The sequence below is a fragment of the Anas platyrhynchos genome, chromosome 1 (assembly GCF_047663525.1).
Source record: "Anas platyrhynchos isolate ZD024472 breed Pekin duck chromosome 1, IASCAAS_PekinDuck_T2T, whole genome shotgun sequence".
NCBI classification, from domain to species: domain Eukaryota; kingdom Metazoa; phylum Chordata; class Aves; order Anseriformes; family Anatidae; genus Anas; species Anas platyrhynchos.
In genome coordinates this window covers 15,839,643-15,853,971 of record NC_092587.1, presented here as the reverse complement: position 1 = coordinate 15,853,971, position 14,329 = coordinate 15,839,643, and the positions used below count along the sequence as shown (strand labels likewise).

The window sequence follows — 14,329 nt, the reverse complement described above, 5'->3', positions numbered from 1 at the left end:
TTTCAAGTCTGTCTGTAGAAGTTATAAAACACAAAAAGAAAATAATCCCAAACACTGCTCAAAAAATACACCAGGGAAACAGAAACTACACTTCTATATTTGCTTTCCTCCCTTCTTCTTTTCCCACTACACATTATAAATTGATCTGGCGATACAGCACTTCAAAAAGATACATCAGCTCTTTATTAAGGAAGGACACCAGCATTTCACTGCTGATTCTGAAAGCCAAATGCTGTGCAGACCGGCTGAGAACAACAGCCATTTGACACAAACACCAGGGAAATAACAGTTCAAGTTTACTGTCTTTTAAGGGAAGCTGGGCTGGCTCTTCTCCAGGTCAGCTTTGTAGGAACTCTCTTTTTTTGCTGCCTTCCTTGCATTACGGAGCACATACAGCTTTCTAGGACCTTTCTATTGGAGTTTATCTACAATACACACTGCTTGGCATGTATAGCACCAAGTAAAGTAGACAATGTCCAGATTCTTTCAAATAGCATGATTGTTGAATGATTTTCACCAAAAAGGTTTTCCAAACCAGGACCTGATGAAATATTAACATTTATACTTTAAAGCAGCTTCAGCTCTATTTCAGGCTTTTTTGTAAGAAATCATGTCGAGGAACATCAAGGAGAGCGATGAAACCTGTGGTATTTAGACTCTTCTACCACGTACATGATCAAGTCAAAATTCTACCTACACTTACTGAAAAATAACTAAGTTCTAGATGTAACATCTGCAGGACCACAGAGGAGCTGAGGTTGGCAGGGATCTCTGGAGATCATCCAGCCCAATCCCCTGCTCAAAGCAGGGTCAGCCAGAGCAGGCTGTTCAGAGCCAGGTACTGGTTTTGAGGAGCTCCAGGGGTGGAAACTCCACAACCTCTTTGGGCAACTGACTCCAGTGTTCAATCACCTTTACAGATGATTTACAGAAAGAAAACTCTCATTTTCTTTCTTACATTTAAATATTTCCTGCATTTCAGTTTGTGTCCACTGCCTCTTGTCCTTCCGCTGAATACCACTGAGCAGAATCTGGCTCTGTTTTCTTTTCTCTCTCCTATCAGGTATTTATATATACTGACAACCCTCTCTTCTACAAGTAAGACTACAAGTAAGGGAAAGTAATTATTTCCCAGTACTTAGTGGGTGGGAGGCCACCTCTGGACTACTGGGCCCAATCTGGGGCCTCCCAGCATCTGAGGTGCATTGATAAACTGTTGTCCTCGGGAAAATATTTGGGGGCTGGAGAAGAAGGAGATGAAAAGGGAAATCAGTGTGTGTAGCCTGGGAAGAAAGAAGGCTGAAAAGAAATCTAATTGCTGTCTTCTCCTACCCATCCTACCCAAAACAGGAAATCTAGTGAGAACAGTCAGATGTTTTTCAAGTGCACACAGCAAAGAAAGTTGCAACAAACCGAATTCTGACTGGGTACAATTAAAAAAAAATAATTCATAGAAGAGTAGTTAAGGAGCGCAGTAGGTCACCCAAAGCAAACTGTGCAATCTGTGACCTTGGAGACTTTTCAAAACTCAGCTGGGCAAGGCCTCTCTACTCAGCATTGGTGAAGCCACCCTCTGTTCAGTTCTGGGCCCCTTTTTCTGGGAAAACTCTCATGTAGGGCCACCAACATGATGTAGAGACTGGAGAACCTCTCCTTTCAGAGGCTGAGAGGCTGTTCAGCCTGGAGAGGAGGCTCAGGAGGCTCCATCTGAAGTACACAAATAACTGAAGGGAGGGTACAAAGAAGATGAAGCCAGGGCAAGAGGCAGTGGGCACAACCTGGGACATGGGAGGTGCTGCCTGAACACCAGGAGCACTTCTGCGCTGTGTGGGTGACTGAGCACTGGCACAGGCTGTCCACAGAGGCTGTGGGGCCTCCTCCTTGGGGATCTTCAGAAACCGCCTGGACGTGGTTCTGGGCAGCCTGCTCTGGGTGTCCCTGCTTGGGCAGGGGTTGGAGCAGCTGGCTCCAGAGGGCCCTGCCAGCCTCAGCTCTCTGTGACTCTGTAACCAGACCTAACTTCAAATTTGGCCTTGCTTGCAGCAGCAGGTTGTACTACATGACCTTCAGTGGACGTTTTCACCTTGAAACGTAGCCTCTAGTGGCCACTTTCACCCTGAATAACCCCATGGCTAGCAAAAACAGATGTTTTCTAACAGTTAGCAGAGATTATTATATATGCATTACAGGTCTTATAGAATGCATATGTTATATAATATGTTATATGCATATGTTATATAATGTGAATGGCAGTCTAAGGTGCAAACTTTTTAGAGGAAGACTGGGGGGAGGAAGAGAGATTCTAAACCCCTTTCTACAAAAAGATACTCTGTAGCCTGACCTGGAGCATTGCTTGTCATTAACGAGTTCTTAGTCCAAAATTTACCACCTTGTCAGTGACATAAGGATGTTGTTACCCAATGGTTCAAATCACAGAGAAGGGAAATGTTGCTTTCATTCCAAGCAAAACCAAAACAAAGCCAAACACAACAACAGCAAAAACACATACTCAAAACTAAAACAAAGCCTAACCACTTCATCAGGATTTCCTGACACTACACAGACTGCAGAGAAAAGTGAGTGCATTCCTAGTACAAAGATAGGTACATTATTGATTTCCTTCTCACTCAGCGCTGTGCCTTCCATTTTAGAAACATTAGTAAGTGAATAGTCATCATCTAAACCTGAACATTTACACGACCTGAAAGGAGTTCTAAAGCATGACTGTCACATTAGCCACATTATTTTTACATTACCTGAAGAAGGTCTTTCTGAGCCAAATCCCATTTCTTAATTCCATTGTCTCTGGATCCACTAAAAAGGTTGTCTCCCATAATAGCAAGTGCTTCGATGCCATCATAGTGAGGAGGTTCAAAATTGTGTGTAGGACTCACGCTTCCAAGAGCCCCTTCAGTTACATCAAACATCTAAAATAAAATAAATTATCAAATACGGTAGGCAAAATTATCTGCTCTCCAACAGGCTTGGAAACAGGCAGCAAATAACTTAAAGGGAAACACTTGGAAAGGTCTCTAAAGTCTTATTACAGTCTAATGTATTATGATGTATTAAACAGAAATTATCTAACAGAACCACCTCTTGCTTCTCTTCTGCCTTTTGCCTGATGCAGGAATGCTTTGCTGACATAGAGAAGACTGCTCTGGGAGAATGTGCTACTAACTAGTTATGAAATGCACAGCATCTTCAGAAGAAAGAGCCTCTCTATTACATGTCTTTGGCTAGGGAAACAAAGCTCACGTGTGTACAGAAAGCATGGTTCAAACAGGAAGAAGCATGAAGACAGCTGAAGAAACATATTTTTCTGGACAAGGTGTTTTGGCAAGGGATTCACACCATTATGTATTCATACTTTCCAGGGGCTAGACACACCTCTCTCCTTGCCTGTGCTCCAAGAATGGAGTCATAAAACAAATTGTTAAAATTGTGTCATTTAAAGAATTTAAGCCATAACCAGCCCCATCAGCTAACTGTCTCTAGAGCAATAGTGTTAAGCAATCCTGTTTCATTTTGCATTGCAGGAAGCCACAACTCACTCAGTTGGACTAAGCTGAGAAGGAACTGATGAGCTGTAACTTTTAAAAACCACTACCTGCTCCACAAGCAAATGTCAGACTACATTCACTATTATTAGATCTTCATCGACTTTTTCAAATTAATAAGCTTGGCAGTACGAAAGAGACAGCTTGGCGATATGAAAGAAAACCTTAACCGAGTTAAAGGTATTTTAGAAATTACAGCATTCAATTAACATATATCAGTTCAGTTGTAACAAAAATGTCCAATGATACCACCAGAAGAATTAGGCACTGAGATGACTAATATTCCTGGCTCAGGAAGCAATACCACAGTTTTCTGTGGAGGGAAAGCAGTTTGCTGTGACCAGATCTACTATATCCAGTCCATCTACCTGTGCAGAAGAACCAAGAAATCCCAAATCATGGCACTGACCATGAACGTACAGAACATTTGTAGTGTCTGAAGTGACCTGACTGTTCTGGAGGTATTAACCTTGCAGAAGACCCACAGCACATACACACGGCCAAAATATCCATGGATATTCTAGTAATGTAAGTGAAGAAGCAGGCAGCCTCATAAGGATTTAGGTAGCTTGCCCACAGCAAGGGAGCCCACCAGGATGGCAGAACACAACAGATAAACTGCTTTGACTATTGACAGATAACTTTTCCCCAAACTGTCCCACCCCTGGCTTGTCCCGGGAGTCGGCTGTGTGACAACCTGACATTACATGATTGCATCCTGTTGGCTCACTGATGTCCTCCACTCAGTACTGTGCCAGGATGGTAGCTCCTAACTAACCCGATATTCTGAGCCATACAGAGAAGTAATTATTCCAGTCTCTCTCTGTGTCATCCTGTTCCCTAAGAATCCTCTCGTCTATAACCATAGGGACTTCCTGATAGGACTGAAACCCAAAGGCCAAACCATCAAGCTATGTACCCACCTCCCAGCCTGTCTTCTGAGGCTAGACCACCACACAGCCAAGAGTGCAAGAATTGCAGGGTAGGAACAGCAAAAAGAGAAAGCTTATAGCTCAGAGAGAGAGCGAGCTCAGGTTCTGTCTCCCTGATGCACTCCCAGCTGTGTTTATACACCTTCTCTAGTGTAAGAGACGTATAGGCAAATCCAGCAGGCAACACCAGAATGAAGGATAACCCTACAAAACAAGTTAGGGTCTCTTGCTCATAAAATCTATGGCTTCACAATTCATATGTTCTTTGCATTGTGAGAGGTAGCTTTATGAAGATGATGAAGTATAGCTCCCATGTTCTCAGAAACATGCCCTGGTGGTTTGGGCACGTTCCCGAGAAACTGGAGATTGTAGATTCAAATACACTCTGGCTGAGATAGGAAAAAGAAAAAAAAAAAAAAAGGAAAAAGGAAAAGCAAGAGCCAGAAACAAAAAACTGACTCCCTACCCCTGAGTGAATTAATCACAATGACAAGAAGCAGAAAAGTGCCATAACCTCACTATGCTATGCTTAAACACAACTCAGCATAATCAAAGTGTGTGCTAACAAAAAACATGTAAGATTAGACAGCTGGGCTGAGATGCACAGGCCTTTCTCTCCATCCCCACTTTATAAATGTGGTAATCTGTAAGCAAAAGCCTGGGCTAGACCCCAAGCTTTTTACTGCGGAGAGCATACAGAGCACCTCTGCCAAGGCAGCTAGGTCTGGACTCCAAAAGGGAGGCACTCACTGAAGTAACATTTAGCCTGTGAAAGTATCTAAACAGCAGGTGTAACGTATCTTTCTCCAAGACTTCACACACCTGAAGCCCACCTTACTAAGGATGAAGAAAAAGTTTAACTACAGACAACCTGATTCACATTGTTTTCAAAACTGTTCTATCATGAGATTAAAAAATGATGCTTATAAAGGCTGAATGCTATTGATAATTTGATAGAATAATTTCTACCTTGGTTATCAGATTTCAGATACAGAGAGGTGAGTCACTCCTGCTGAAGCCTGCATCCCATGCTGATGTGAAGAGTTAAAATAAACAGACAAATACTTCTGGTTTACCTTTATATAATGATCCTTTGAACCAGTGACAATAAGATCTTGCCCATTGGAAATTCGTTCCACAGTAAGGCACATAACAGGACCCTGGTGACCAGTTAGCTTTCCTGTAGACTGAAATCTTCAAGAATAAGAAAAGAAATGAATGAGGATTTATTTTTATTTTTCCATGTATCCAACATATGCTATAACAGTTTCTGCCAGGATGGATCTTCTTTTCTCCTATGTCTTCACTAGTTATCTACTGGTTTACATACTCTGTTCCCCACACCCATGCATAAACGTGAAATGGAAATAAAAGTTTATATTTAGGTTGAAAACAAAAACACAGTAAAACAAACAAACAAAGAAAACTTTAAAATAGACTCCTTAAATTATTCTCTGTATTTTGAGTGCCCTCTTTAGGTGTAGGTTCTGTTTGGGAAAAATGTTATCTAGTAATTATCATAGCCACACGTTATATTGCATTACATCAGTCAGTAATCATAAGCTCATCTGCAATTACCAGTCAAGACTCATGCATCTGTCACCTTACTCTTCAGCACGTGTCTTAAACACAGAACCTTGTTTTTTTTCCCGCAATTATTTTTACTGAAACAACTCACCATAACCTTAACAACCAAGGAAATCAAGATCAATTCCATTATCTCTGTAACAACCATAGCACAGATTAGTCGATCCATATCTTTACCCAGAATATGGATATTACCATGAACAGGAAACACCTCCTTGACTTTGTTACACACACACGTGTAACCACCTAAGGAAGATTCTCTTCTGCTGATGTTCAGTACCTTTTCAGGTCCCACATCCTTACTGAGTTTCCAGCAGCTGCATAGAGGAAAGTGCCAGTTGGGTTTAGTGCAATCTGATTGATCTGGTTCTCTCCAGCGGGGATAGTGACTGTTCTGTTAGTACTTCCTGAACACACATCACCGGGCATCGCCTGGCCTGAAGACCTGAGCACAAACAAGGAGGAGAAAAATAAATAAATAGAATAACTACATTATATTCTCTTTATATATTATTTAAAATAAAGCCTATTTACCTGAGCAAAAAGGCTATAAAGCCAATAATGAATACCAGAGACCTGATAAAACACTACAAGCATGTATGCAAATTGTTTCATGTGTTCATATATTATCAATGCCCCACGCTGACCCACCTTGAACGTGTTAAAATAAAGCCTCCAGCCCCAACAGTGTATTTGAACTACACTGTACTACACTATTGAATTAAATCTAATTAAATTTGAGATAAAGATTCATTCAAGCTCTTGGTATTCAAGGTTTAATATACTTACGTCAGTGTCCGAACACACTTAGCAGAATCTCTGATGTCCCACACCTTGATATAGGATGTCGAGACGGTGAAGACGAGACTAGTGTAGTTGCAGTATTTTATAGAAACAACATTATTTGGATGACCCCCCAGTGACATAATCTCTTGTCCAGTTACCAGATTCCAGACTTTACAAGTACGGTCTAAATAAAGACAAGCAAAAACAAAAACAAAAGGTGGGGATTAAATAGAAAACTCGTATTTTTTCAAAGCTCAATAATTAAAAAAAATCCATACATTCAGTTGTATTCATACATATCCCCCCCTTTTGGCAGGCACTGCATAAAAATGGCTAAATGAAATTGGTCTTTAAGAGTACACATGGCATCATCTACCACCATCAAAATTAAGCAGGATGAATCATTAACTGTCATGTTAGCTCCCAGAACATTTTAAAATGATAAAATCCCATCCCAAGGAAAGTGAGTAAAGATACAGAAAGTTCGGAGGTTGCGAGGTTTGGATGATGACAGATGAAGAGAAGAAGCCAATTTTACACTCAAGAATTCTTCATCAAGATCATAGTTCAGGAGAGAATGTGAACCTCGGGATGATGGAGGATTGACTGCCACAACAAATACAAAGTCAAGAAGCAATTCAAACAATTCAGTGCTTTAAGAGCATCTGAAAATTCCAGCGTAAGTGCCTTAGTCATAGTTTTCATTCAGTAGCAATCCAATTTAAATACTGCAAACTTTTGTGTTCTAAGATCCCAAATGCACTGACGTTTTCAAGAATTTTGCAGCACAAATGGAGTCCACACAGGACACTCTCCTTGTTGCACCATGTCACTCACCCTCTATATTTTAGAAATACATTTTTACTGGAGTAAATACTGGGAGCACAAAGAACAAACTTCAGCTGTCAGCAGTTGTTACGGTAGCATGAAGAAGGTAAGCATACCAAGAACAGGTCGGCTGCTTTAAAAATCTCAACTGTTAAGAGCAAAGCCCAACATCCACAACACACCTGAGAGCTTATTATCATTACTGAATCAGCACTGGCTGTTACTGTTATGTGCTGTCACTAAGCTGTGTCTTTCTGCTTCAGCTACAGATTCCAGAAGATTTAGCTTTATTTAATTAAACAGCTACCTACACTCTTCTACTCATGACTACAAGTGTACTTTGTGAAGTTTTCCCCTCCAAAATACATGCAAAAAATATTCCTCTGTAAGTATGGGAAGCTAGCATATGACAAAAAGGAGCAAATATTTACAACATCTGCAAGCATTCCCGTGTTCCAAGGAAAAAAAAAATGAAAAAACTTATATGCAAAATAAATTAAAAAATTAACAGCTTTTTTCCCCACATAGCCACTGCATTTGAAACCTCAATACAAATCAACTAAGCAGCATTTGCAGAAGCTATAAATATATCCTCTTATTGCACCTGCATACAGTTGCACAAACTCTAAAACATTGAACAGAATTTATAAGACCAAAAATTTGCCAATTCACTCTATCAGTGTCTCTTGATATTTTTAATAGACAGGTAGGGGAATAGGCACAGAAACCACATCTGAATGTTAGCAGTAGAAGACCTACAGCTGGGGGTGCTATCTCTGTGTCATGCAGGAAACACCTTGAAATTTCAGAATGGACACGTTACGTGGACTAGTGAAAGGAGAGTGTCCCCGTCAGTAGGCACTAACTTCTTCTCAGCCACCACTCTAATTCACCTGAGCTTCAATTCTTCAAGGAAAATTCACAGGTTATCACTTAGGCTCTATTCGAGAGAGCTTCCAAAGTTTCACGTATTACTAAGAACTTAGCGAGTACTTTATTGTAACTGCCTCATATGAAAAGATTCAGAAAAAGAGAAAACACAAAAATAAATTTTGAATGATACTAGAAAGAGCATTTATGAAAAATAACCACCAAGGTCCAGTTACGTTCTCTTCAAGCCAAACTGAGTGATTACAATGCAGAGTCAACAAAGATAGGAAGGAAATGTTTTCTTCCAAAATGCTATTCCTATCGGCTTGAAGAGCTTGTAGATTGTTCTACCCAGTAGGGAATTTAGTGACTACTAAATCTAGCCCAACCCACAACAGCCATACAACTCTCACAGCCCACAGTGGGCAGGTAATGAGATGCACATGGAAAGCACAAAACAGCTCTAGCTCTGCAGAATGAATCTATTCAAACTCTGTAGGTAGGGCAGCCAAAACGTGCTAATTCCCACCTCTACCTCTACATCCTGAGGCTAATACTTTGCCATTGCATGTCATGTGAGCACCTGTTACCATGACTGGCTGCAGCTTAAAATTCAACAAATGCTAACATTGTTCTTGAGTGTTACCTTTTCCACTACAAATATGGAGCTAAATACTAAACAATAAGGTTAAAAATCTGTAGACAATTACTGTAAGTCCTTCTTCAGCTGATGTTGGAAACAGATCCTCACAATTTTCCACTGAGTTTACAGCACTAAGCACAAATTGGGAATTTCACAATAACCCAGGTTGTGAAATCAGCCTGTACAGGCAGCACAGGTGCATGAAGCTTGCCCAACCTTTAGATCCAGTGAAGAGAAGATCATCAGTTGCATCTACACAGAGCACAGCCTTGGCATGTCCTTCAGCTGTATAGATACACTGAAGTGGGGAAGATCGGATGCATTTTGAAGCAGGGAATGGGTTAATTATCCCCCTAAAGAAAAAAAGAAAATGTGAGTTGGGCATAGTAATAGACACAGATCAAATTAATTTACTTATATGTAGGGGAAAAGTTAATTTCATTTGCTTAAATGCGAAGACAGAACAGCTGAATGCCTTTCATAAACTATGCAAGGATTTTACTATTTGGCTTTAACAAGTGTGAACTCTGGGCTAAATAAAGGAAATCACAAACTAAAACAAACAAGAAACAAAAAGAGACAGGATGCTGAGTGTTGGGTACATGGGAAAACCTGCAAGATGCTGAAAGAGCCAAGATGCATAAAGCTCCTGGGTTCAGAAGACCAACCACAAGACTGCAAATTGCAGAAGGACAGCTTAGTCCAAATAGCGCATCTGAAAAATGCAGTGAAGGTAATGTACACAGACAATTCCAAAGAGAGACATTCCAAAGAACTAATTCAAGGAAAAATTTCACACAGCCACCCTCTATGGGCAAGCCTGGAGAACTGCTGCTAACTCGTGTGCCTGAGGAAGGTCCCTAGCCTGTACACAACACCAAACTTAAATGGCTATAAGGGAGGATGGTGAGACTACAGGTACCCCAGAAAAATCTTTCCAGGGTATGTGTAGCTAACTCTGAGATGGTACCAAAAAGATTGTAACCCAGCCTGAAAAATAAATAAAACGACTCTAATCTTCATAAAATAATAGTAGTGTAAAATCCCATGCGTACAACCGCATGCACAATGCAATTACGCTTCCCCTTTTCTGTGAAGTGTAGAAAAGCCTACCCTGTATCCTTGTTAGATTATGCCCACAAACGTGCAATGTTAGATTGTGACCTGACCAGCTCACAGTCAAGAAACACAGCCACACTCTTCTGGGGATTATGTTCATAATCATGAGAAACAGCCACTAAGCCCTATCTCATAAAAACCATCAGGCTTAGGAAAATGTAAAAATTCCATAATACTGCCCAGCAGAAAATTGCTACAGAATGAAAAAGTCTTTACTGATATGAGCTAACTTAGTGGCCTCGTTTATCTGGTATGGTTTTAGTGATGATGATTTTATGATTCTATTCTATGTAATTCATAACTTCCTCACTTTGAATAATACGTTCATCTTTCAATCTGCACCTTACTTATAGTGTTTTCAAGAATACAGGAATAGACAGTTTACTTTATTATTATTATTTTAGGTGTCTGTGCTTTGTTTTCTAACACTACACAGAACTAACATTTTTTCTCAGTAATATTCTCCAGTGGATCAGGCTGCCTGTAGACTGTGAATTACTCCTACTGCTGCTCCCACCCACTCATTCCCTTGACAAACCATGTAAAATACATGTCCCAGAGCTATTTATCTACCTGTGTGCTGTGCTTTGAAATCTACAGACAAAACACACTATGCTTGCTACAATGACTAGACAAAGCCACCAACACATTATTATTAATCCTGTGACTGCCCTTTTCTTGCTAATTTTTTTCACTGAGTGCCAAAAGCCTAAGCCACTGCTTGGAAACATGAGTAGGGACATTTATTTCATCTTTCAAACCACTATGCATCCTGTCAGAAAGAAATGGTAGAAACTATTTGTTTTTATTTACAGAATTTAATTTTTGAGTCACCTAAGCCTACAACTGAACAAGGAAAAAAAAAGCCAAGCTTCAAAAAAAGTGAGAACATATTTGCTCTTTTTCAAAGAAAACAAAGAGAGAGTATATCTATGGAAAGGTGTACACCCTAACTCATTTAAAAAAAAAAAAAAGCAACCACCAAACTGACATGCTCAACAATGATAAAGAAAACCCTAAAAAAAAGGGGGGAGGGGGACACATGCTTGAGCAGAATTTCAAATTTTTAAACTTCTGACAAAAGCAAAAATTCTACAGTGCATAAGTACCAGGAAAATTCATGCATCAAAATGAAATGCAAAATGAAATTTCCTAAGAACTGAAATAACTTCAGTGAGAGATGGCAGGAAAACAGACAAGAGAAAGAGAGAATACCTGTGTACCTCCGACAGAGAGGAATCACTTTCATCAGACCTACAACCAACAGTGGTGGAATTGTGAGGAGAAAGAATAGAGGTATCAGCAGCAAAGTAAAGCCTCCATATTAGAAGAACAAACAACAGCATGGCCAGTCCAGAAAAGCAATGCAAATTCATATACAGTATGCAGCATTGCTCAGGGTATACCTTAAATCCACAATAATATTAGGGAAAAAAAAAATCATTAAACAGCTCTCTTGGCAGTGAGTTACATTGGTAGACTGCCTCAAACCAAGAAACTGAGTAACGCCCACTAAGCCATTTTTTATTTCCCCAATATTTTCTTACAAAAGTAAAGGTAAAGCAAAAGGAGAAGACGGATTTGAACTTTAACCTTTGGAACATAACGCTTATTGAAAATATGAAAAGGAAAAATCATTTCTAACACCAATGCCTGTTAAGTATAGAAGAAAGATGTAAAACGTTAATCTGAAAAATATAAATATTAAACATTAATAGCCCACTGAAACAGGAACAGCAATTTGGAGATTATCCTTACTTCAAAGTCCTTCACCTCTCCTTTTCAAGAAGAGTTTTAAAAATAAAAAACAAGAGAACACACAAGAAGAAAAAGCTCCCCCAAGACATGAACGTTTTCAGTATGTCATAAGATACCCTTCATTTCTAACTCAAATTGAACAGATCCAGCAGCTCCCTTTTGAGTTCAAAGCCAGTGCAAAGAAAATGAAAAAGGTTAAGTGGGAGTTAGCAGTAAGATGACATATCAAAGATGAAGAAGTTACAAGCACTGTTAAATTATTGCAAGCATTGCAAGCTACTGCTTGGTATGTGGCAACCCTGCAGACTGAAAGAAAACAGACTTTTTATAAAAATAAAAAAAAAAAAGTGGAAAGAGACCTATTTCTCATCTGGCTATAGCCTGAACCAAAGGTTTATTCCAAGTTTCAGTTGTGGTTCATAAGTGCTGCATGGCACTATTATCAGTACTGAAATCTGCAATAAAGATTCTGTTCAACCCAAGGCGACTGCAATTTGGACAAACTCCTGCAGAAACAGATGCCTAACATGCCAGGAAACTGAGCTCTACTTCTAAATGAGGTGTTGATATTATCTGCTCCTCCAGATCACCTCCTAACGTGAGCCTGTTCAATAATTCGGATAATCTCTAAACAACTACATTCTAGCCATTTCAACATCCTGCCCTCCAGGGTGCCATTGTGACAGTGCTCTGAGCTGGAATAACTGAAAAACTGTCAAAAGCACAATTTCCTACATCGTTAGCCTAATTCTACTTTCAAGTGTAAGCACACACACAAATACACATATATCTAAAAATTCTACAGTTCTTTTCTGTCACAGTTTAAGGCTTTAAAACTACAAGTACCAAACATAGCCTAGAACGTAGGAAACAAGGTTCAGCAGGAAATTGTTTTCCTTAAATTTTTACCGCAGTTTCATGTAGGTTTTGAAGTATTTTATTTGAAAGATACATGAAAGCAGGAGAAATGTCTCCTCCCGTCTTGCAGGAGAAAGGCAAAATATCTAAGATACTACACTAGTAACTTGAATGCACTTTGCAAGTCCCTGTTCGGGGGCTGAGGCTTTCCTCTGTGACTTACTTATCCTGCTGAACTGATGTGTTTCCCTGAGAAACAGTAAGACGACTAAAAACATTCATTTCATTACGGGGCCGGCTTGGTGGGGAAGTAGGAGGTGACAGACTAGCCTCTGGGGTTCCAGAATCTGAGCTACAAGAAAAAAAGAACATCTTCTTTAACAGGCTGTGAATGGTTAGAGATGTTAAATGCAACATGCCTCAAATGTTAGATCCTCTTTTCTTAAGCAAATAAATAAAATTATAATAATGGCTACAGATGTTTCCCAGAGCAAGTAACAAAAGTTAAGACTACAAACGGCTTCAGACTGCAAGGTGGCAAAATGTTCAAAATTTGCTTGATAACAGCGGAAGCTCCAAGCAGAAAAATCAAGTATGTGAAATGAAGTTCTCATATAACTGCAGTTCCTTAGAGAAAATAATGATTGCTATTTAATAATAATATTTTTTTTAAAAAAGGAAATGCTCCAAAGGACATTTTCAGAGCTCTGGTCCAGAGTTATTTGTGTGTACAAAATTACTTGGGAGGAATAAAAAAATAAAAATACACACACAATGGTTGAGCAATAATAATTTCATTGCCAACAATAAAAACAACTATCCTAAAATTAAAGAAACAGAAAATACAGATTTATTTTTCAAGAAGATATACCCATGGTTTAAATTATTCCAGAGAAAATAAAAGATTCTTACAGTTTTTGTTCTTTTGCCTTTGTCTTTTCCATCGTTTTGTCATAGACTTTTCTCTTGGTTAAAGGTGAAGGTTCGGGTATCTTCTTCTCCGACAAAGATGGCTGTCTGGAACTGAATCAAGAGGAATTGTTATCTTACTCTACAGCATTTGTCGAAGTTGCTTTTCCCACATTAACTGTCATTTTCTCACTCAGAAGTACTTAACATATTATTATTTCATCTCTTGAGACTATCAGATTTAAATTTGTTCTCACATTTTAATAATAAAACGCACCAGATGCATTAACTTCCACGGTTCATCAACATATCAAGAGACACATACTGAAAACACACAGTAGATCTACTAATTCAATAATAAAAGAGGTTGACTAAAATAAATACAGTAGCTGGAGGATGTACCTCAAATTAAGACCACAGAGAAGACTGAAAGTCTAAGATCTAGAATTTCTTATTCCACAAATTTCACCTACAGTAGA

At 39.3% G+C, this 14,329-nt stretch overlaps 1 protein-coding gene across 8 annotated transcripts in view; it reads right to left on the bottom strand.

Annotated features, from left to right (window-relative positions):
- Nucleotides 1-14,329, bottom strand: part of KIF21A (kinesin family member 21A) — an 87,987-nt gene that overhangs the window by 2,740 nt on the left and 70,918 nt on the right. For 4 of the 8 annotated variants that reach the window (XM_027458888.2, XM_027458891.3, XM_027458894.2 and 1 more), the window contains 7 exons: nucleotides 13,854-13,964; nucleotides 13,165-13,293; nucleotides 9,423-9,559; nucleotides 6,869-7,049; nucleotides 6,360-6,524; nucleotides 5,569-5,686; nucleotides 2,757-2,927 (listed from right to left, as the gene is read on the bottom strand). In XM_027458888.2, the coding sequence (XP_027314689.1) occupies nucleotides 2,757-2,927; nucleotides 5,569-5,686; nucleotides 6,360-6,524; nucleotides 6,869-7,049; nucleotides 9,423-9,559; nucleotides 13,165-13,293; nucleotides 13,854-13,964 (1,012 nt within the window). Of the gene's footprint in view, nucleotides 1-2,756; nucleotides 2,928-5,568; nucleotides 5,687-6,359; nucleotides 6,525-6,868; nucleotides 7,050-9,422; nucleotides 9,560-11,540; nucleotides 11,580-13,164; nucleotides 13,294-13,853; nucleotides 13,965-14,329 lie in introns of all 8 variants that reach the window. The other 4 variants (XM_027458900.3, XM_038186417.1, XM_027458910.2 and 1 more) reach the window with 3 other exon arrangements.